This window comes from Mytilus galloprovincialis, chromosome 1 (genome assembly GCF_965363235.1).
Source record: "Mytilus galloprovincialis chromosome 1, xbMytGall1.hap1.1, whole genome shotgun sequence".
NCBI lineage: Eukaryota > Metazoa > Mollusca > Bivalvia > Mytilida > Mytilidae > Mytilus > Mytilus galloprovincialis.
Window position 1 is genome coordinate 90597041 of NC_134838.1, and position 23892 is coordinate 90620932.

Sequence of the window (23892 nt, forward strand, 5' to 3'; positions counted from 1 at the left end):
TCCCCTCAAAGAAAAATGAATGAAGAGATTTTAATTTCTGAAATCTGAAATAAGAAAAATTGTAACCTCCCCCCCTCACACAATTCTTATATTTTTTTTTCACCTCCCCCTTTCCCTTATTCCAAAAATAGTTTAATAGAGTTTGCAACAATAACTACTCATTTAAATACATCATAAAATATTAAAATATAAAATGACATACAGTCATGGTTAAAATTAGTAACTTCTAAAAATAATTTTACAGCTATTCATCTCAAAACAATCACCATTTCTTAATACATAATTTTCAAGCAGTGTAAGAGGTAATCTAACATATCTATAACAGTATTCTTTAAATGAAATTGGATTTCCTCCCTTACACTGCTTTTTAATTGTCAAAATTGTCCTTTAACCAGAAAAACCCTTGTTTTCCCCTTTTTTGCCCCTACTTGCTAAATGATTTGAGCCATAACCTCCCCATAACCATTCCTAGGTAGTATGGAAACTTGTGGTATAATTTCAGACAGATTTATACACTTAAACACAAGTTACGGACCGGAAACTACAAAAATGCTTATTTGAACCCCCCTTTTTTTGGCCACTTATTCCTAAACCTTGAAAACCCTAACCCCCAAAATCAATCCCAACTTTCCTTTTGTGGTTATAAACTATGTGTTAAAATTTTATTGATTTCTATTAACTTATACTAAAGTTATTATCCGGAAACCATGCATCTTCGATGGCGCCACAGACGACAACATGATAGCATTATACGGTGCAAAAAACTGTTTGCAGTCGTATAAAAATTGGTATCCAACAAATATTTTTTTTTTTTTTTTTTTTTTACCATCTTTTTTTTTTTTTAATATTAAACATATTTTATTAACAATCACCTGTTACATCAACCCTCAGTTGCCCAGGGAATCAACTAAGGGGGCCCCAATTTTTACAGACTCATTTGTCGGGGAAAAAGCAAATGAGAAAAAAAAAAAAACTCCCACTATAAATTATTAACATCCACCTTTATAAATATTATCTATCCTTGTACAAATGTACATGTACCTGCAATCATTATCGATCTATATATCTATACCTCTCACCATATAAAATTATTTGAATAAAGTATGTTTTTATCGTTATTTATTTTTCACAAAGGCTTCCTGTATTTATTAAGCAGTTTCAATTTTATCGTACATCAAGTCTTTTGTTATGTTAATTTCAATTACATTAAATTCCAACAAATATTAATGAATCCACAGTATTTCCAAATGGAAATCAGAAGTTGTGGTCCTCAACAATGAGCAAAACCCATACCACATAACAAACTATAAAAGGCTTTTACATAAAAATGTAAAACAATTCAAGCAACAAAACTACCTGGTTTATGTAAAAAACAATGAACGAAAATCAATATGGTATACAGCAACAAACAACAACTGAAAAAAACTCCTGACAATGTCTTTTAAGTCTTTGATGGAAAATTGTCTAATTGTAAACTTCAACTTATCTTTTAATGAAAAATTTACTCATAAAAATCTATTGATGGATTCTAAAAAATAACACTATATCAACACTTATTGCAGCACCTAAAACCAATTTAATGTGGTCAAGATAAAAATACAGGTATTTGACTATTTTAAATGATGAATGCTGATTGCTCATCATATTCAGTAACAGGTTTCTTCTAAAAAAAATCTTTTAACTAACTGCAAAATATGTACCAGAGCAGAAATTAAAATGAATGTGAAAATGTGATGAAAATATGACCTAATATCATCGGCTATGTGATTATAATGCCACCGGCAGCTTAGTATAATCTAACAAACATATGAGTGGTTAAGGCAGTTATAAAGGTTTTTCACTATTATAATTCATTAATTAGGTTGAACACTGCTAGCTGGTTTCTTCTTTATCTTTGGCTCCACCATAAAATAAGAGAGGAAACATTCCTAGGAAACAGCCGATAGATACACCAACTGCTTTACCCTGCAATTATACAAGAATACAGTTTAAGTAAGAAAACCATTTTTACAAATCCTTTGCCAGTCAAATTACATTATGAGAACTTTGGAAGAATGTTAAAGTGCATATTACTTGGTTTTATTTACAATTTTTCATCTATTTTTTTTTTATGTAAATGTGGAAAACAAATGAGGTGTTATTTTCTGTGATTTCATTCATGTTCTGCTTGAGCAATCCTGACTGCAAAGCTTTAAGGTTTTGTTTTTGGAACTAGCTTATCAATCTGAGTATAATTCACATTTGGAAAAATATGTCTGTACTAAATGAGACTTTTAGAATGAAATTCAAAACAGTGTGGCTGTGGCCATTGATTGACACATTAAATTCATCCATTGACTGGTACAATTTACATGAACGTTTGTCTGTAACGACCACTGTTCACGACGTACCTACGATAGACATTTAAACTGTGGGGTCACCAAAGGTTTCTTAACGCCTTTAATTATAAAATAATTCGAAAAATTAATCAGGAATAACCTTTATGTTTTGATTTATATAATTGATATAAATCAAAACATCGTGTTATTTCTGATTAATTTTTCGAAATACTTTATTAAGGTGTTGAGAACCTTTGGTGACCCCATAGTTTAAGTGTCTTTAAAAAGTACATAGTGAGCAGTGGTCGTTACATACAAACGTTCACCTAAATTGTCCCAGTCAATGGATGAATTTAATGTGTCAATCAATGGCCACAGTCACACTGTTTTGAATTTCATTCTACATTAGGGTCTAAATTAGAATGAAATTCAAAACAGTGTGGATGTGGCCATTGATTGACACATTAAATTCATCCATTGACTGGGACAATTTAGGTGAACGTTTGTATGTAACGACCACTGCTCACTATGTACTTTTTAAAGACACTTAAACTATGGGGTCACCAAGGGTTCTCAACACCTTAATAAAGTAATTCGAAAAATTAATCAGAAATAACACGATGTTTTGATTTATATCAATTATATAAATCAAAACATAAAGGTTATTCCTGATTAATTTTTCCAATTATTTTATAATTAAAGGCGTTAAGAAACCTTTGGTGACCCCACAGTTTAAATGTCTATCGTAGGTACGTCGTGAACAGTGGTCGTTACAGACAAACGTTCACGTAAATTGTCCCAGTCAATGGATGAATTTAATGTGTCAATCAATGGCCACAGCCACACTGTTTTGAATTTCATTCTATATAAATACAATATGGGTTTTCAGGAACCTGTGTTGCTCATCAGTAAAAAACTCATGAAGTACAGAACAAAGTCAAAATCCTCAATTTGATTGATCACGATCTATTACAATATTAGAACTACTACTAAAATTGAGAAAGGAAATGGGGAATGTGTCAAAGCGACAACAACCAGACCATAGAGCAGACAACAGCCGAAGGCTACCAATGAGTCTTTAATGTAGCGAGAAACTCCTGCACCCAGAGTCGTCCTTCAGCTGGCCCCTTAAAATAATATGTATACTAGTTCAGTGATAATGGACGTCATACTAAACTCTGAATTATACACAAGAAACTAAAATTAAAAATCATACAAGACTAACAAAGGCCAGAGGCTGGTGACTTGGTACAGGCGCAAAATTGCGGCGGGGTTAAACATGTTTATGAGATCTCAACCCTACCCCTATACCTCTAGCCAATGTAGAATAGTAAATGCATAACAATACGCACATTAAATTTCAGTTCAAGAGAAGTCCGAGTCCAATGTCAGAAGATGTAACATAAGAAAATAAACAAAATGACAATAATACATTAATAACAACAGACTACTAGCAGTTAACTTTTACTATATCAAGTTTCATATCTACTATTTGAATAGATCACATCTGATCTACATTTAGTAAGTTCTTTATAAAAATTGATAAACAATTTTTTTTAAAGAAAAGTAATTAAGTTTCATTGACATCAATAATGTCATCAAGCTTAGTTGTTCCGCATAAGTTCAAACAACATAATTCTTTAATAACTTTATAACTTATTCAATAGCGAAACAGCTTATACAATAAAAAATTTCTAACAATTGTCCTTGAGAATTATTTGCAAAGATCGATAATATAATTTGCATGCTTGACTTGAACAAAATATTGAACGTTAACAACTTTCACAGAGTTCTCATCTGTATACGGTAATATCAGTAACTAATAAGCATTTATATTTAATGAAGGGTTCACATATATCATATCAACATGTTTTCATCCTGCATATGTCATTAATTTGCAATAAGCAGTTAAAACGCAGACATTCATCAACATCATAATCTGATGCAAAGTCATATTCATACATCAAGCACAGTATAATGGACAGCATTATTCAACATGGGTTTACTACCAGATAAGAGATGTCTCACCATTCCATACCCCTGTCAAGTTGTCAACCCTTGTGTTTAGCGATAAGTAATAATTCATTATCATGTGTCAAAAGTAACAAAACAGAAATTGAGACTAAAGGCAATTAAATGACCTGTAACTTGATATAGTAAACCAAATAAACCAGTAAAACTATACAGTCTTTGTTATAAATGACTCTTACCGTGTTGGATGAATATCGTGTCTGTTTCATATCGACTTGGTCTGGTTTTAATGCAGGACCTCTCACACCAAATCTACTACAGAGAACCTCTATATAATGGGCTGACCTGAACATAAAATCATAGCATTCATAATATTGTATTTCAATTATCAATATGGAAAGTCACTTTAACATGTAAATTCTGAATAGAATCTATCTGACAATAATAAATAAAAAATATATGTGTCTTTAGGAGGCTATACCCACTTGCACTATTGCATTTCAATGTTCAGTGAATAAAGACATATAAGGCCAAATAAAAATATATGTGTGGTTCCAGTTACCCTACCTACCCTACTTTTTAGTCTTAAAAATAGCCTACACTAAAGATGTTTTTGCAATTTTTCATTTCGCAACGTTTAAGTTAGAATGTTTCTCCCATAACCTCAATGTATTAAAAAAGAACAAAACAAAAAATCCCTACATACATAATCTAACATTTTTTTTTTTATGTAACTGGAACCACACATACTATTTTATTTTGCCTAAAGAGCAAAACCCTTATTCTACATATTTTTTAGAAAGTCCATATCATAATGAATAATGTACTAAGTTTGAAGTTGAAGTGACCAAAACATAAGGGTTAACCGTTAACTATATCAATCCCAAAGCCTTAACCTGATACAGCCTACAGGTTCTGAGGATGTATAGAGTAATGGGCAGATATACCAATGGGGTGAAAAAAACCCACATAGGACATAAAAATCAAAGTGAAAAAGAAAATTAAGAAGTGTGTCAAGGTAGATAACTCTAATGTTTTATAATATAGTATTTGCAAGCTTTCATTGCTTACCTCCCTTATCACATAATACTTACCCAACACCACAAACATCTGACAGCAGATTGCCTAATGCAGCAGCTGGAAATTAAAATGATAATAAATATGAATGATAATAAAACAGTGAAATTTATACCTGGCATTGTTACAGACTAACAATTAAAGTTTTCATTTATAAATATATCAATTATTTTTTTTCTATTCCATTCCAAATCCAATCTACATGTTTACATCTATGGTATATTCTTTACTATTTGGGAAATATGAGGCAAAGAAGTAGTTTCATGCATTCCATATTTGCTTCTTACAAAATCTGTCATTTTTTAAATTTTTTTAAGAATAATTAAGTCAATGAAACCAGTAAACCTGAAATTTAAGGGAATATGTATTTAATTTGAATGACCATACAGTTAAAAGTTTGCACCCTACCTACATGAGCTTTTAAATATTTTAATGCAAAATTTAAAATACATTTTTAATACATTCATTTTTAAAGTAAACAAAGGTCTTTACACATCCTCTTAGAAATATAAGGAGGAATAAAACAGATGAAAAAGGTGTTTCTGACAACAACTATGCCTAATCATACAAGCAGAAATACATTGTTTAAAAAAAAAAAAAATCTTTATTTTCCTATAGTTCTATTTTTACTTAAAAAAAACCCAAGCAAGAGTCAATGGTGAAATTCTAAAAATTTAACAGAAAAATGTAAAATAGAACTAGAGGGTCCAAGGACCCTGTGTCGCTCACCTGATATTTTTATTTACAATTGTTGCATGATAAATGCAACTGTTGTACTGTTGTTTAGTTTCAGAGATATAATACTAAAAAGTGCATTTGAAACCTATGTTTTATTTCAGCCATGTGGGCAGGCAGGGTCATCATACACAGTGGTCCCTGGATATCCTAGTGGTGATTTAAACCAAGTTTGTTTAAATCCGACAGTTGTTCAGGGGAGAATTTTTGTAAAATTTATCTAACAAGAAATGCAAAGTAATGAGAAAGTTGTGAAGTAGTTTTGTTGTTGCGCAACCCCCCCCCCCCCCCCCCCCCCCCGCCTTTGCCAAAAAAAAAAAAAAAAAAGGTAATAAAAAATTATCATATATGGGCAATCTATCCTATAAATGATTTCTGCAAAATTCAGTTGATTGTGCAACGGTTGTATAGCCAGCTGAGGTCGTTAAAAACTCTCTTTCTTTTGTTGTTGCAGATAGATCTTGACCTGATAAACAATTTTACCACATGTCAGATTTGCTCTAAATGCTTTGGTTTTTGAGTGATAAGCCAAAACTGCATTTTACCCCTATGTTCTATTTTTAGCCATGGCGGCCATCTTGGTTGGTTGGCCGGGTCACCGGACACAATTTTTAAACTAGATACCCTAATAATGATTTTGGCCATGTTTGGTTAAATCTGGTCCAGTAGTTTCAGAGGAGAAGATTTTTGTAAAAGATAACTAAGATCTACGAAAAATGGTTAAAAATTGACTATAAAGGGCAATAACTCCTAAAGGGGTCAACAGACCATTTTGGTCATGTTGACTTATTTGTAGATCATACTTAACTGAACATTTTTGCTGTTTACAGTTTATCTCTATCTATAATAATATTCAAGATAATAACCAAAAACAGCAAAATTTTCTCAAAATTACCAATTCAGGGGCAGCAACCTATAAACGGGTTGTTCGATTCATCTGCAAATTTCAGGGCAGATAGATCTTGACCTGATAAACAATTTTACCCCATGTCAGATTTGCTCTAAATGCTTTGGTTTTTGAGTTATAAGCCAAAAACTGCATTTTACCCCTATGTTCTATTTTTAGCCATGGCGGCCATCTTGGTTGGTTGGCCGTGTCACCGGACACAATTTTTAAACTAGATACCCTAATAATGATTTTGGCCATGTTTGGTTAAATTTGGCCCAGCAGTTTCAGAGGAGAAGATTTTTGTAAAAGTTAACGACGACGGACGCAGGACGACGAACGACGACTGACGCCGGACGCCAAGTGATGAGAAAAGCTCACTTGGCCCTTCGGGCCAGGTGAGCTAAAAAAATAGTCAGAGTATAGAAAATTGTGCTATCTGCTCACATGATGATTCATAACTTAAAACATGTCTTATATTGTCCCTGTGAGTAAAATTAATTGTTTCAAATGTATACATTGTCAACAGCAAATCACTACTGGACAATGCATAGACTGTTGCTTGTTATTCTATGCCCTTCATCATAAAAAGAAGTTCTTTTTTACAAAACTTTCAATTTAAGATTCATAGGATTCTACCATGTAACTCATTTTATTGAAATGTAAAGTAAAAGAAACTAAACTATGCATTTTATTCATTTTTCACATTTTTTGGGATTGAAATGTAACACCAAACTTCTGGCTATCTGTTATAGATTAGATTACAAATTATGGCATTCTCCAGCCATTCAGTGCAAAAGAAGTCATTTTAGGTGTGACTGAGGATTTTGTCAACAGTAAAACAGTTAATAATATTTTGTTGTTTTTCAAATATTATATATACAAATGTAGATGTAAGAACATATCCCCCAGAAAATATGGTGGAATGGAATATTTAAAATATTGGATTAATATAGAAAAATACTCTGTATGTTTCTTAACCCCTGTACAAAAAGCAAAAATGGATCAGAAATGGCATTTGTTAGAAGCTACTTTGATTTAAAGGGAAATTCCGCGATTTTTTACTTATCATCTGATTATGTTCATCTTAACATAAAAAACACATTTGCAAAGTTTTAAATTTATATTCCTTCTAATAACGGAGAAAATCAAGTATTTGTAACTTTTTTGGTTGACCTTCTCGCGTGGGTTGTGACGTTTTAGCCCGATGTGTTGAATTCTGGGAAAAAATAAAATCTGTTTAACTCTTATAGCTTATCGACAATATACGTAATTAAAAGCACACAGCTGACAAATGGTCGTAGTTATTAATCACAATATAAGAATGAACGAAAATGAATATGTGTATACCGTTTTGTATTGATTGAATTAAACTCCTATAAAATTATCTCTAGTAAATATTTTCGAATAAATTTCATTAAATTTGTTGAGATATTTTCATAAAATATCTATTGAACATTTTTACTGATATTGAACAGAAAATATTTCCATTCTATTTACCGTTATTATTTTAATAATCATTTCAATGCAACTTATGTGTGAGCAGAGTGTGTATATTATTTTGTAAAGGTCACTGTATATTTCTCGGCTTGAGGTCAATTCGTTTACCTTGTAGCTATTTAGCCGCAGGTGTGAGTTCAACCGTACACAGGTATGAATGTTGTTATTTGGAAAGGATAAACAGAAAGAGTATGCCGTATTTATTTAATACACTAAGATTTAATACACGATGAGAATAACGATACAATAATTAAATTGTGTAAATTAATTGAAAATAAAATTCAGATTCCTAATTCAGAAAGTGTATAAAAATAAAAGGAAACAATTTTGGATTACTTTCTTAGCGGCAATTGGCGTAAAGATTCAAATATGAAGAAAAAATAGTACTTTTAATCTTTAAGAAAAACCAAGGATTTGTATACTATACAAATCCTTGGAAAAACTAAATGCAATATTACCCAATTTGATAAGGATATACCATTGCACATCTGTTTGATATACTTTACCGGAATTTCTTGACTTGTATTCAAATCTAGCTGTGTTTAAATGCTAACAATCGTAAAACTATTGCAATTTTAAAGTTTTCATTTGAAAAAAAATATATAACATACAAAATGCATGATTTTTTTAGTTTCTTTTTAACATTTCATTCTTACATAATTAAATTCATTGGACAATCATTTACACGACCTATTTGTGAAAAGAATACCAATCATCGTTTATCTCATTAATGGATATACATACAATATAATAAATCTAAGCTAATACATTATTTTGTTTGAGGATTTTTTTACATTTTTTTTTTAAAATTCTATGATAATATTTGTGCAATGTTGAACATGATAGCCGTCATTAATCCAAATAAGTAATACGGTAGTTGTAATAAAACTTATATTTTAGTCATGCATAACTGATATTGACGAATTTAGAATAGTTCGTCCCTACATCGTTGTTCTTGAAACAATTATTATTAGTATACATGTAAATTTCCTGACGCATAAGCGCCATTGAGGATGAGCTCCAGAGAAAAGATACTAGTAGCGTTTCGTTAGTTTGTTTGTTGGGAAAGGAGAGGACATGCAACCACTTGTACAGATAAACAACAGAATTTCCATACAAGCATTTATAGTCAACACAATCAGAAAGAGTTCCCATCGTCGGACAGGGAATGTAAAGGCTTCCATGAATGAACAAGTGACATGTCTAACTCTGAACAGTTAGAAAACGGACTATCGAAATCAACCGCTTGTTCTTGATAGTTGAAACTGCATGCATATACGTATACGTTTATGATAGTGATGAGTTTTTGCGTCTGACGAAAACTAAATTCCTGCATGGTTATATCTTGCCATACGTTTATATTATTGGTTTGGTAAGTGATTACTCAAAATCGTTATTTAAAAATCCTGTTTGTGAGATGTAGATTCATTTCAATACCGAAATTTCGTCTATATCATATTAAGTTTCACAAGTGTATAACACGGAGAAGCTCTGAATGCACATTACTCCCATTTTGTTTGGGTGTGAACCATCGATGTTTACAGCAATATCAAAGAATAAGAGGACGATAGTAGAAAGAACTATGGGCGCCATGTGGCAAATATTACATGCATATCGGACCATGAGTTGTCAATCTGTATGAAAAGATTTCCAATACAACCATTTTATTGAGAAGGAATGCAGTGGCGGATCCAGCCATTTTAAAAAGGGGGGGTTACCAACACAGAGTAAAGGGGGGGTTCCAACTATATGCCCCCATTCAAATGCATTGATCGGCCAAAAAAAAAGGGGGGTTCCAACCCCCAGAACCCCCCCCCTGGATCCGCCACTGGAATGTTTACATGCTATACTCTCGTACTAGTATTACAGGGTTCTTGTGTCGTTCACCATAGACACACATCTTTTTAACGATGTTTTAAAAAAAAGACAGAACCAATTTAATGTCATATTTCCCTATTTTTTAATATAACTAAAGTCTTTTATCTGGCAAGAATACCCTTATTTAGTGGACAAGCAGTTTATTCTTTTTTCTGTTATTGAATACCAAGAAAGAAAATAAATCCCGAAATTAGAATGAAATTCAAAACAGTGTGGCTGTGGCCATTGATTGACACATTAAATTCATCCATTGACTGGGACAATTTACGTGAACGTTTGTCTGTAACAACCACTGTTCACGACGTACCTACGATAGACATTTAAACTGTGGGGTCACCAAAGGTTTCTTAACGCCTTTAATTATAAAATAATTCGAAAAATTAATCAGGAATAACCTTTATGTTTTGATTTATATAATTGATATCAATCAAAACATCGTGTTATTTCTGATTAATTTTTCGAATTACTTTATTAAGGTGTTGAGAACCTTTGGTGACCCCATAGTTTAAGTGTCTTTAAAAAGTACATAGTAAGCAGTGGTCGTTACATACAAACGTTCACCTAAATTGTCCCAGTCAATGGATGAATTTAATGTGTCAATCAATGGCCACAGCTACACTGTTTTGAATTTCATTCTAATTTGAAACTTTGATACTCAATAGTTTTCCAGCAAAATATTCAAATCCCTTGGGGATAATTAGTGTACGTCCAGTGGCATATATAACATGCATGTCGGAACAGGAAATTTGGCATAATGTACTTTCAGAACCATGTTCACATTATACCCAACAATTGTGATGACGAATTCCTTCCTTTGTTCGAGAACAATCTTATTGAAAAAGAAATCTGTGATTTTACTATGTCCATAACTTCGATGAACCAAAGCAAGTTAAATATCGACCTGTATTTAATTCAAATTGGTTCTCTTCTTCTTCGTCCTTCGACATCCCATGATAAAATACTGTTGTCATACGAGGACTAGTCTATTTACAAAACTTTTAACCCAAATTAAACAAAATGCATGTTTCTTTCTTATGTTCAATGTAAAAATGTATATGATTTTAAATTGCATCTATCTATAGTTCCGTAACTTTTTATCCAGGCGTATAAACGAATGGTTGACAAGTTCGTATATTTTTGTTAAATCAATATTTCTTGTATGTATCAAACTGTCCTTCACTTTTGACAACAAGTACTTACATTTCCCAAAATTTACCCTTGGAAAAAATGTGTTAACAGATTTTTATTTTATCAAATCTTTTTTTTTTAGAATTATTTAGATTTTTATAAATACTATTCTTTACGCCAAAAATGTTTTTTTTTTATAAACAAGCGTATGAGTAGTAATGACTAGTATATCACTATCGTACACGTAAGACAGAGATGTATGTTATACACCTGATAGTTCAAAATGGAAAGTTTCAAGTTATCGGTCGTGTACACTGATCAATACCCTCAGAAGTGAAACGATGCATGAACTTGCAAGTCCAACAGGAAATCGCTTGAATACCTGAACGTGTCACCTCATAATACATTTGGGAGTAATACCTTTAGCCATGCTGGTGATCAGACAGGGGAAGGTCCGAATTTATTTAAATAAGTTTATTACATAAAAGAATTATGAACAAATTAGATTTCCGAAAACAATTTTCACGGAACACTTATTTATGCTCATTTATGACTTTGAACTATGACTTTTCACCAATTCCCATATAAACAGTTAAAAACGACAGACCTTGGGTTACTTAAAAAAAAAACAACATTTTCCGTATCAAAATAGTTAGTCGGATAAAACAACCGTTCGATTGACACGATATCGACATGCAATTACGACTACATTAGACTACTGTGGTTTTGGTCCATTGTGGTTCATAGACATATTGTGGTTAAAAACGGAGAGGATGGTCAAAATGGCCACACACAGAGAATTGATACTCTAAATATAAAATCGATGGTAATCTCTTATCTAGCAGAATAAAACTTTAATATTTATGAATTTGAGTATTTTTATACAGAATGGACATAATATCAATTTTTGATTTTTTTGAGGCGTTTCCCTTTAATTAATCAACAATATCAATAGTAATATTTATATTTATATTAATATGTTATAATTTCTTCATGATTTGATTGATCTTTCAAGTATTAATTAATTCTTTATAATGTGTATCTAATATTATACTATTGTATGTAAATTCACATTTCATAATAAAAAATAAAATAATTATAAAAAAAAACTTTTCATAGGTTATCGTCCCACTATTCTTTATTCTGAAGGGCAAGGTCCAATTAGGGATTTATCCAGCCTTTTCAAACATAAATTCAGGAGAAATTTAAAATTATGCATTAAAATCTTTGAATCATAAAGAAAATGTATTTGATTGTTTCTGATCATTTAAATTTACTAAATTCTGGATGACACTTCCTACTTGTAACTGAGTTTTTGTTTCTGTATTTCTGTTAACATAAGAGTTAAAGATTTTTCTGGACAGATTTTTGTTGTATGTTCATCTATATATTTGCTTATATTCCACTGTTAATGATAAACTAGAGGTTTCTAGAGATTCTTTAAAGCCTGAATAGCTCACCTGGCAATAATTTGCTTTTATGATATTTATATTTTTTTATTTTTCCCAGTATAAAACTGTTTAATGCATAAAATTCAGTATATTCATGAGACCATTAATTTTCATTTATTGAATTGCCAGGATGGCATTTATCATTTTGTGTAAAAATCAGGATTAAAAATATGTTCAAGATTTTATATGACAGTATCCGTGTATATTATCCCCTTGCCTTGATTATCAGTTTTATTGCTTATGGTTCTGTCTTTTTAATATAGATTTTAAGATAATCACTAAATCACTATAATTATTAAAAATTACTCTTAGCTGGAATAAAATGGAACTTGTTTTATTGAAAACTGCTGTTGATATATAGATATCTTTTGTGTTGTTATGTCATTGACATATAATCAATATCTCCTTTTATTCTAAGCAAAATTTTACTTTTCTGAAAATTTATGAAAAATAAACAATTTTAGAACCTTTTTGCACCTAATATTCTGTAGTTACAGATACCTTGTGCATGTAAGAGGAGAGAAAGACAAAAAAATTTATATGAAACTAAAGCACAAGTTGTGATGAGGATCTTTATGGAACAAATTTACATGTCTGTTTTATAGTTGAGGTAATAAAATATTTGAAACAAGAAGTTTTCTATTTTTTACATCACAATAAAATGTAGTTTTGACGTCATAAAAAAAGCCCTTCTATAAGTTTTCATGAAAAATATATAGATTTTGATAATCTCATTAAATTTTTTTTTAAAGATCTTTCAGTTTCATCTTTGCACATACTTAACAATCATATTTAGCTAAAATCATATGAAATAACTCCTTTATTTTGTACTCTTGAAGCTACACATTTAAAAATATAGCAGAATAATATCACAACAGGCTGATTTTGTCAATAGAAATTCTCATCTATGATGAACATTTTTTTTTTTTTTTTATTGTTAACTTAAATGGGTTTCGTTTCACTACCAATTGTGGTTAATTTCCATTCAATATGTTGATAGAGATAAAGCTCTTACCTGCCATTGTTGATATGCCAAGAAGAGCACCAAAAGTAACATCTATGTATTCACCCTAAAATATAAAGCAATATGTTCAGTTACTTTACAGTATTTCAAATATAAATATAGTTTCATGTTGGATTATATCATTGAAATTGATTCATTTGGAAACTGGTCTTTTAGGAATCACATTGTGATCTAATGCGTAGAGAAACATAAACATTTTTTCATCAATGCATTTTTTTAAATCTTCAGTGCCGTAAATTACATAGAGGCATGTAGGCAGTTGCCTCCTATTGTGGGCTGACAAAAAATAAAAATAAAGATGAATACACTAAAAAGAACCAACTAGAGGCTCTAAAGAGCCTGTGTCGCTCACCTTGGTCTATGTGAATATTAAACAAAGGAAGCAGATGGATTCATGACAAAATTGTGTTTTGGTGATGTTGATGTGTTTGTACAATACAGTCTTGCTGCTGACAATTATCTCTATCTATAATGACATTGGTCCAGTAGTTTTAGTGGAAAATGTTAATAAAAATTTACAAATTTTATGAAAATTGTTAAAAATTGACTATAAAGGACAATAACTCCTTATCTCTCCTATTAGTTCAACAGAAAAAAGATACCTTTGCAAAAATGTATGCTTCTGTCGAAGGCAGATTGTGAGCGTAAATGAACGGTGACCCCATTTTTTTTATTTCATTTGTCTATTCAGTATGAGATCAAGTTAATTTATAGAAAAATATAGCGAAATCCTATATTAAATAAAAAATCGATTTAGACCCGTGAGCCCCCTTAATAGTCAATATTTTAATACAATGGAAAATTGGTGTCTTAAATTTTCTTTGCATCGATTATTAATACACTTAAATCATATTTGTTTCACATTAAACCATCAGGATTTTTTGTCTTATATTTTAAACCCATCATTTTCCAATATTAATGATAACCTTATAACTCTTGAGAAGTCTACAATGTCTTCTACATTAAGAGTAACTAAAGACGTCTATACTGATTTCTTTATAAAGTAAAAGACACAATTATCTTTTCAACTCACCGCTGTAATCATCAAGAAGTTGTCAAGGAAACCAAATCCGATAAAAGGCAATGCATTATGAATGAAAACTGAAAAATAATTCAATTTATGTAAATAAACATTCTTTAGATAGAGTTATGATTCCCTCCCCAATCGTAATTTACCACAACAGTGTTATAAATCAAATTACAGTGTCGATGGAACTGCACTTAACATATGATTGAAGCCACACAAATATTGGCCATTCTGAAAGTTATATCAAGTGTTAGATACTGCAATTCCTCAAATGTATATGACTACATGAATTTCAGTATATTGTCAGCTATGATGGCTATCAGGGGTTTCCTTTTTTTACCATGGAATGAATCTGCCATTTTCATCTATAGAAGAATAAATCATCATCAGTTTTAATATAGGCCTTTCTTAAAAACTCTGAACTTTTTCTCACCAAAGGGTTTATTTATTTAAGGCATGCAATCCCTCTGTTCCAAATCATTTCCCTTTTGAAATGGGGATATTCAATTAAATTACTAAAAATCCCTTTGAAACATTGAGAAAACAATTTCATTCAAGCACATTGCCTTTATCTAAAGTTGACATAATATAAACTAATTTATAAAAAAAAAAAAAAAAAAAAAAAAAAAAAAATGACACCATCAGCATATCATATGTCAACAAGACTTGATAATGATTTTAATTTTCTGATGTGATAAATAATTCCCTAGGTTTTTCATCTCAGTATTGATCTTAGTTTACAATAACCCATATAATTACAAATTTCAACTCATTACATTAGTGATTAGGGAATATGAGGGTACAAAGTCAGCAAGAAATTGTTATAATTAGATAGATTGACGTTTATACAGCACGCTATTCTAAGGAATTTCAAATACATTCATCACAAAGACAGAGACAATCATATCTCAATATCTAACTCCAACTTAATTGTTATTCATTTTTCGTACTGAATACAGTATGGTACTTTAATGAAGTACTTTAAGAGATAGATTAAAATAAGCAATTGCTAATATAAAAAAGATGTGATATTCCCAATGAGACAACAATAGACCACTTTCGAGTTCATCCGTCACTGGAAAAAACTCGTCAATAATACGCGCCTTTATGACGTCATTTACCAGATAGAGGGGGTCGCCTGTATCCCTGCACTATTTACGTTCATCAAGCATCTTAGTGATCGTCATTGTGCAGGATAAACAAGAAATAATGGTTGTTCTGTAGGTACTTAATGACAATTCCCTAATGACAGCAATGCTGATTGTCAATTTTGAGAATTCAATTTGCCGAATAATTCGTACAATATAGAATTATAGTTTTCCAACCACTCGCTCAACGTGGGAACGGAAGTGACGACGCCCCTAAACGCACAAATGACGTTCACTAAAACCAGAGTTTTTGACAGAAATGCATCGAACTCGAAAGTTGTCTATTGTGCTTGTTTCTGAATCCTTCTCATTTATAGTTATAAAAGTTAATTGTACTATTCTAATACTATGGCAAAACCAAATACTAATAAAGTAAATCTGGACTTTTGAAATTAATGACATCCAGTTATGACAAAAAATATTGGGCTGTTTTGGCCTAATCTTTTCTGTTTCCAAATTATAATAAATTGCTTTTATGAGGATAACATGGTCTAAGTTAATGCTAGTTCTTATTCTTCTTCTTTGGATCAACAAGGCCTTAATACTGAAGAATACATGTTGTTGTGCATGTGCAATTGACAAATCATACAAATTCATAAAAATATTTAATAACAATTCAAGTGATTGTATAAATAGAATGTGATTAAAAATATAAATTTTATGTACATGTTTTGATTTGAATTTGTTTATTTGAAGCTGAAGAGAACAGCTGATGTTAGCTGATCCTTGCAGCTGTCAACAGAGGTGGTTTTGATAGAAGTTTGAGGTAGCAAGTTCCAATAATGTTACCTCTTTTGAGCTGATCAGTTGTTGGAGGTGTTATACCAGATGAATCTGAAACAAACAAAAAAACTTAATACTACCATGAATTAGAAGTGCTGTGTGTGTCATAAGTTATATAACATGTGACTAAATAAATTTTTCTTACAATGCTGGTGACCAAATTCTTTAGTTTTATCAACATTTACTTAAGCAGTTCCTTGTATAAAATTTTAATATTTTTAAACATAAATCCTTACATCTGTGTAACAGAGTTCCATAAAAGACATAATAACCTTAAACAAGTCTGATTTCATGAAATTCATGAAATTCTGATAAGTTTGAAAGAAAACAACATTCTGTATGTTTAATCAATGATGGTTATAATGCATTGCTGCACTGACTGCTACAATACAGGAAATAGAAGTTTTAACATGCTGCTCCTGACTATCAGTTGTATTTCCTGTCATTTTCTACATGGCATCACAATAGTATTTGACTATAAGGTCTATTAACTCTTACCAGGACACCAATTTGTTATTGATCAGTCATGTTTAAATGTACTAGTTCTATTTGTTCTAAACTTTCTTAATCAACATCTTGTCGTTTTATTTGTCAAACATCAACCTGTAATATTGATTGCATTTCTTAGGGTTCTTTTTAGATATCTTCCATTTATGGCATCTTCTCTGGCATTTCTTTTGATTTTTTTAATGGTTAAATTCTCTGAGAATTTAAAAAAAAAATGAAATAGAACAGTTCATCTAAACAGGGGTCGCTAAACAGTACAGAAAATATACCATAAACTAGAAGATCTCATAATCAACATGCTTGTCCATCCGCCAAATAAACTTTAAAACAAGAATTGACCCTCTTCATTTGTATATATTCTGTATTATGCACTTTGTATAAACCAACATGCATGCAATATGAATCCTAAAACTTGAATCAATAGTTACAATATATCTGTTGTACTAAAAAAAATGCATTGTTTCTTTGATAAATAAATGTTTTAATGGAGTATATCATTCCATTTCTACCTTTTTTTCATTTTTTACATTAATGTTTGGGTGTTAAACTATACTACATTTGTACTAACTCTTTCTGCACACATGATGTTAAGTAATTTCTTCAGCACAAAAAACTATACTTTGCAAAATGGAAATCATCTGTTTATAATAGGGGAATTGGTAAAACTACTGAAGGATACAAAATTAAAGCCCCACAATTGTTTCACATGCTTATACCAACTTACCTAACATTTTCATTTCACTACCTATTTATAATAAAGATAATCAGTAATGCAAACTTTTTAAACCACAAATGTTTGTAACAATGTTTTTGTTGACCAACTCAACAGCATTTAACTGTTTAGTTACATCAGATCTTTCCTTTCTTATGTAACAATTAGAGAAACTGGATTTGGTTTTTCAAAACTTACAACTAAGATTGATTGTAAATACACTGAATTGTTTATGACTTACGATCAAGCTTATTCTTTTTTTTTTTTTTTTGTGAAACCCACTCCTGGATGTTTTGGTAGATACCCTCTATATGTATTTTTCATTTGCCTTACCTGAAAATGATCATGATTAATATTGCTTTAAGGATCACTGTATAGTGAGTGCATTGCAGATATTTTATTTTAACAGGTTAAAGGAGATTACTTAATAATTCTTATATGATTTGTATATCTATAAATACTTGAATTGGATTGGTCAATTAGAATTTTTCTCTAAGTTTACACTTCGATAAACCATGTTTCCGAAACTACTTTTGTAATCTATTCATGCGCGATACACAATCTTGCAGTGATCCCGGGATTTTCAGCAAATTGAGATTAAAAAACAATTGCATAACAGTTGTGACTATTCTATAGTGCATATATAACCAAAAAATAAATAAATTTATTGCACTAAAGCTTCGAAAATGTACAAAAATTAAATTTAATAAAATTCCGCGAAATTTCATGAAGGATTTGGCGAATTTACGTCATGGCAAAACACGACGTCATACGAATGGAAATTTTCAAGGGAAAGATTATTTCGTTAGGTGCACGCTTCAAATTCGGAAAAAAATTAATTAAAATGAAGTTTTTGAGGTAGGTGCTATTTCATTTAAGATTCCGTTGTATTTATCGGACATTTATGGTTTTTAGAAAGTCAAGATGGCGGCGTACTCCTTAGTTACGACTTGCCATTGTGCTTTTGATTGGTAAATATATATAGTAGCCATTAACAAAAAAAATGTTTGGCTGAAGAATTATAAGGATTAAACACATTTTTTCTAGAGGTTATTGATGTGTAAACCGGGGCTCTTACTCACAAACTCAACATAAAAGTCCTTCAGACTTTTATTCAGTTTGTGAGTTAATCGCCCCGGTTTACACATCAATAACCTCTAGAAAAAATGTGTTTAATCCTATAATGTTTTTCAATTTGGAATTACAAAATAAGAAATTGTAAGAGTTTTTTTTATTTCATTTATAAGTATGAAATAATCAATACATTATATGGCAAAAAATGAGACTGAAGACTTGTGTACGTTATATATTCTCATGAAAAAACTTAGTAATTTCCAACCTTAACACAATGCTAAAGTTCAATTTCTGTAAACTTCATTTCCCAATGTCAGTGGACATTATGTATTATCTTAACTGACCAGACTAATGTCCAAAGTCATAATAGATAAAGGGACAAGTGATGGCTTTATTGAACTTATAATTACAATTAAACTGCAGATAAACTGTATCAGTACATCATGCAGTATTTGTGATTAATCAATAATAATAAATCACTGCATACAGTCTCTCTCCTTGTAATGTTTGCCTTTAGGAAATACAACAGAACTATTAAATGTACAATAACTGGAGGCACAGACTTAGAAAATTATACAAACACTTCATGTTTGCATCCTCTTATAATGACCATGTACAAATGTATAAAGCTGTATACTGTAAATTCAGAAATTATTGCATGCATTTATTATTGCGATTTTGTCATTTAAGACTTAAATGCGATTTAATTTTTGCGATTTTGAGAAAAATCCTGTTTAATTCATATAAAATATTTTCCAAATGCGAGTTTAAATTATTGGGTTTACAACTCAGTCGCATTTTTCGCAATAATAAAAACCTCGCAATAATTTCTGAATTTACAGTATTCATATGAAAAAGTTTATGTACAAATATTACATGTATTAAGAGACAACCTTTAATAAAATTCAAAGAAACATTTAGAGGGGTTAAACTCTGAATATAAGGTGATGTGTGCATACAAGTTCCTTTGTAGATAGCATTCCTTACCTATATCACTTCCTAGTAAATTTTAGAAAATATTTATATAAGATTGTCAAACATTCACGTTTCCTTTTAAAATTTAAATGTACCATATAAAATTAAGCTATTCAAAAACAGTGTATTCATGTTTATTAACAAACATGCATTATTTGAAACCTTTAACAGAAAAATGTTTGTTTTCCCATATTAGATTCAAAATAAGCCTATTAAAATATAAATAATAAGTGCCTATAAATAGCAACACATCAAATTCAAATGTTTTGAGTGTGAATTAACCAGTCCAAAGATTATAATAAAAATTACTCAAATAAAAATAATAAATGTTTCATGAGGTGATTTTAACTAACTATTTGGTATGCAAACAAATAAAATATTTACAATACCATGACACATTAAAGACAATGCAATATTTCACTTGATTAACTAGTTTAATCTGTTGTGCAGCTTAAGGTGCTGATGATATAAAAAATTTCAGCTAAGGTTTTTGCCTACAAGTAGATCTAATTGTGCTAAACAATTGTATCATTTTCAAGATTTATAGTCTTACAATTTTAAGCAGCACTAAAAAGTTCTGTTTGAACTCTAAAAACTAAGTCAGCTGCAATAGTTTTATATCCCGATTCCAATATCAGAGGGGGAGGACAGGGATAAGGGAGACAGGGAGAAAGGGGGTAGGAGAAAGGAGAAAGGGGGTTGGAGAAAGGAGAAAGGGGGTAGGTGAAAGGAGAGGAAGGCTGGGAGAAAGGGGAAAAAGTTGGAGAAAAAAAAAAAATATGAAAAAAAAAATATCTCTCTTTTTTCCGGTAAATTAAAAAAAATAAAATAAGAAGAGGGGTAGGAGAAAGGAAAAGAAGGGTGGGAGAAGGGAGAAGGGTACCCCCTGTCCTCCCCCTCATATCACTTGGAGCTGCATGTCTGTTGAAGCTTTATGAGTATGTTTAGTGAAGTAATGTGTTCATTTGTCATGACATTGTAAATATTTTATATTTTTAGTGGGAAATCTATATAATTGTATATAAACGAAATGAAAGCTTTTGTATAAGTTAAATTTAGAAATTACTTAAAATAAAGGAATGAATCTCCCTCATGCAAAGCTCTGACTCCTTGTCCAGCTTTGGCTATACTTTTTGGTTCTTTTGGGTTTACAGCTCTTCATATTTTTAATAAGCTTTAGATTTTCAAATACTTAGGCCTCAAGCATTACTGCAAAGACATACTGTCGAAATGTGTATCTGGACAGAAAAATTGGTACTGTTTATGTTATTAAATTTAGAGGAGAGATAAAGGTGGCAGTGATTTCTAAGCAGTGTTGCAGTAGAAAAGGGAGGGGGAAATGCAGGTTCTAGTCCTGTATTGGTAGGAAGTTAAGAATAAGATATAGTGGAACATTGTTTGGGTTGATCTTTTAAGCCCACAATGATATATTTTATCAACATGATCAATACGAGATTTTACAATTAATCTGTAGTATATTTTACTATACATGTAAATGTATATGGGTTTGTTTTAAATACTAATATTGTATAATACATACAGAATAATAGGTAGTTTCGTTTTTGATACTGACTATATCATGTGGAATATCTAGACGAGCCCATTAGGGGCGAGTTACATGTAAGATATTCCACATGATAAAGTCAGTATCAAAAACGAAACTACCTATTATTCTGTTTATTGGTAATTAAGACGTCACACAATGTATTGCCTAATATTTTCAGTGATACAGCCAGTACGTTGATACTTGAAAATATTAGGCAGTAAGATCAAAGGGAAAATATACGAATTACCGATAAATACAATTATCCTGATTCAGAGTAATTTCTCGCAATTTGATTGGCTGATATTGTCCTAATAAATTTCAGTACAATTTTTTATTACGTCAATAGGAATTATCTCCCTTATTTATTACGTCAATTGGAATTATCTCCCTTATACCATTGACCTAATAAAAAAATGAGTTGCTTCATAGTCCTTATATTTTAATTTTTCACAGTTTTAGATTAAGTATCTAATAAATATTTGGTTGATATTGTCCTTACATTGAATTTCAATATAATAATATGTAATATAACAAAATCAGGATAAATTCGTTACACAGTGTTCAATTGTCCTAATACGGAATTTATCGGGTCAATAAAATTCATATCGGGTTTGGCTTCGCCTCACCCGATATGAATTTTATTGACCCGATAAATTCTCATATTAGGACAATTACACACTGTGTAACTAATAGTACATGTACATGAATTTCCAACAATCAATAGAGAATATTTTCTATTTCTATATCATAATTTAACATGATTTTCCATTCACCTTACATTGCACATTCGAAAGTAGCTTAAAGTATCTTATCTCCTAACCAACGCTATAAAATGGTAATTATGACTTTATTCAGTAATCAATTGTCATGATATTGGAAAAGAAATAAATATTTCAATTTCGCATCATCAAAAAGAAAAAAATTAAGGTGACTTCTGAACAACATGTTGAAATCACTGGAAAATATTTTCATATTTCTGACTTGATATAACATGTATAACCTGATTCATTATCATTTTCAACATGTTCAACAGAAAATGAAAGGTGAAATCAAAATGATGATTTAAGAAATCTCCAACTCATCCGCAGCTACAAACAATTCAAATCTTTGATCAACTAAGTGTCCTTCTAGCCTAGGATTTTAATAGTAATTTTTAATAAATCCTTGTTTTTACATCAAGATGCATCTAATTCAAATACAAAGATAAGAAAAATTAAATAGACATTTGTATATATAAGTGAGGGGGAAAGGCGGAAGATAAAACAGAGAAATATATAAATATATATCTCGAGTGGCTATCATGCATGACATTGATAGATCTTAACACAAAATGTGGAGATATGAAAAACAATATATAACATTTTGTACAATGCTCACAATATTAAAAGAGTAGGAACTATTAAACTACTTTGTTATAACACAATGATCAAAAGATTTAAAGACCTCTATTAAACTACTTTGTAATACATAAATTGTACATTGTATATAAATAAAAACTGAAACAAAAGTAAAAAATTAAAAATGGGAACAAAACATATTTCTTAGTTGTTAATTATGTTTATTATGTGACAAATAACACATTTTCTGACTTGAGTGAATATAAAACTTGGATGAAAATAAAACGAATAAAAATTATAAATCCTATACATTTAAATGATCTTTTCTACGTACCTTCTGTTTTCCTTAACAAATCAAAATTCTGTAATTCTGAAAGTAGCAGATTTCTTTCCATTGGCTTTAAGGCATATACAAAGTCTTTTGCTATAGTTTGATCATCAACAGTTCCATGTAAATCTCTATAAACAGAGCTGTATTTATTGTAAGATTTTGAAATAGACACATGTGTGTATTTGTGTGTTCCTCTTGCTGAAGTGGTTTTTATTACATGAACTTTATTCTGTAAACTTTTGCACATGAAACAAACTCCACGCTGGAGTTTCAAAGTCGCAGCAGCCATAGTGTCTTTTACCTTTCAACGAAAGAAGACCATTATCGTAGAGCCTCAAGAAAATATTGATTTTAACCTATCCTTGTTCTGTTGTCATTCGCAATGTGGCAATGTGAAAGTAGAGTTATTTCCCTTCACAAGTACACAGTGCAAGGGATCCTTTAGTGCTTTATTGACTTTCGTTTTATATTTTAAATTATCATA

At 30.6% G+C, this 23892-nt stretch overlaps 1 protein-coding gene across 2 annotated transcripts; it reads right to left on the reverse strand.

Annotated features, from left to right (window-relative positions):
• Window positions 1-971: 971 nt before the first annotated feature.
• On the reverse strand, window positions 972-23803 carry LOC143044380 (transmembrane protein 65-like). Of its 2 annotated transcripts, XM_076216360.1 has the most exons (8): window positions 23412-23803; window positions 18158-18178; window positions 16933-16977; window positions 15002-15069; window positions 13960-14014; window positions 5384-5426; window positions 4529-4634; window positions 972-1965 (listed from the first exon to the last, which is right to left on the reverse strand). In XM_076216360.1, exons 1-8 carry the CDS (start codon window positions 23695-23697, stop codon window positions 1873-1875), a joined length of 717 nt encoding a protein of 238 aa, XP_076072475.1. In that variant the 5' UTR covers window positions 23698-23803; the 3' UTR covers window positions 972-1872. The 2 variants fall into 2 exon arrangements, with proteins under 2 accessions (XP_076072475.1, XP_076072484.1); XM_076216369.1 differs by lacking the exon at window positions 18158-18178 and having other exon boundaries at window positions 23412-23802.
• Window positions 23804-23892: the final 89 nt, after the last annotated feature.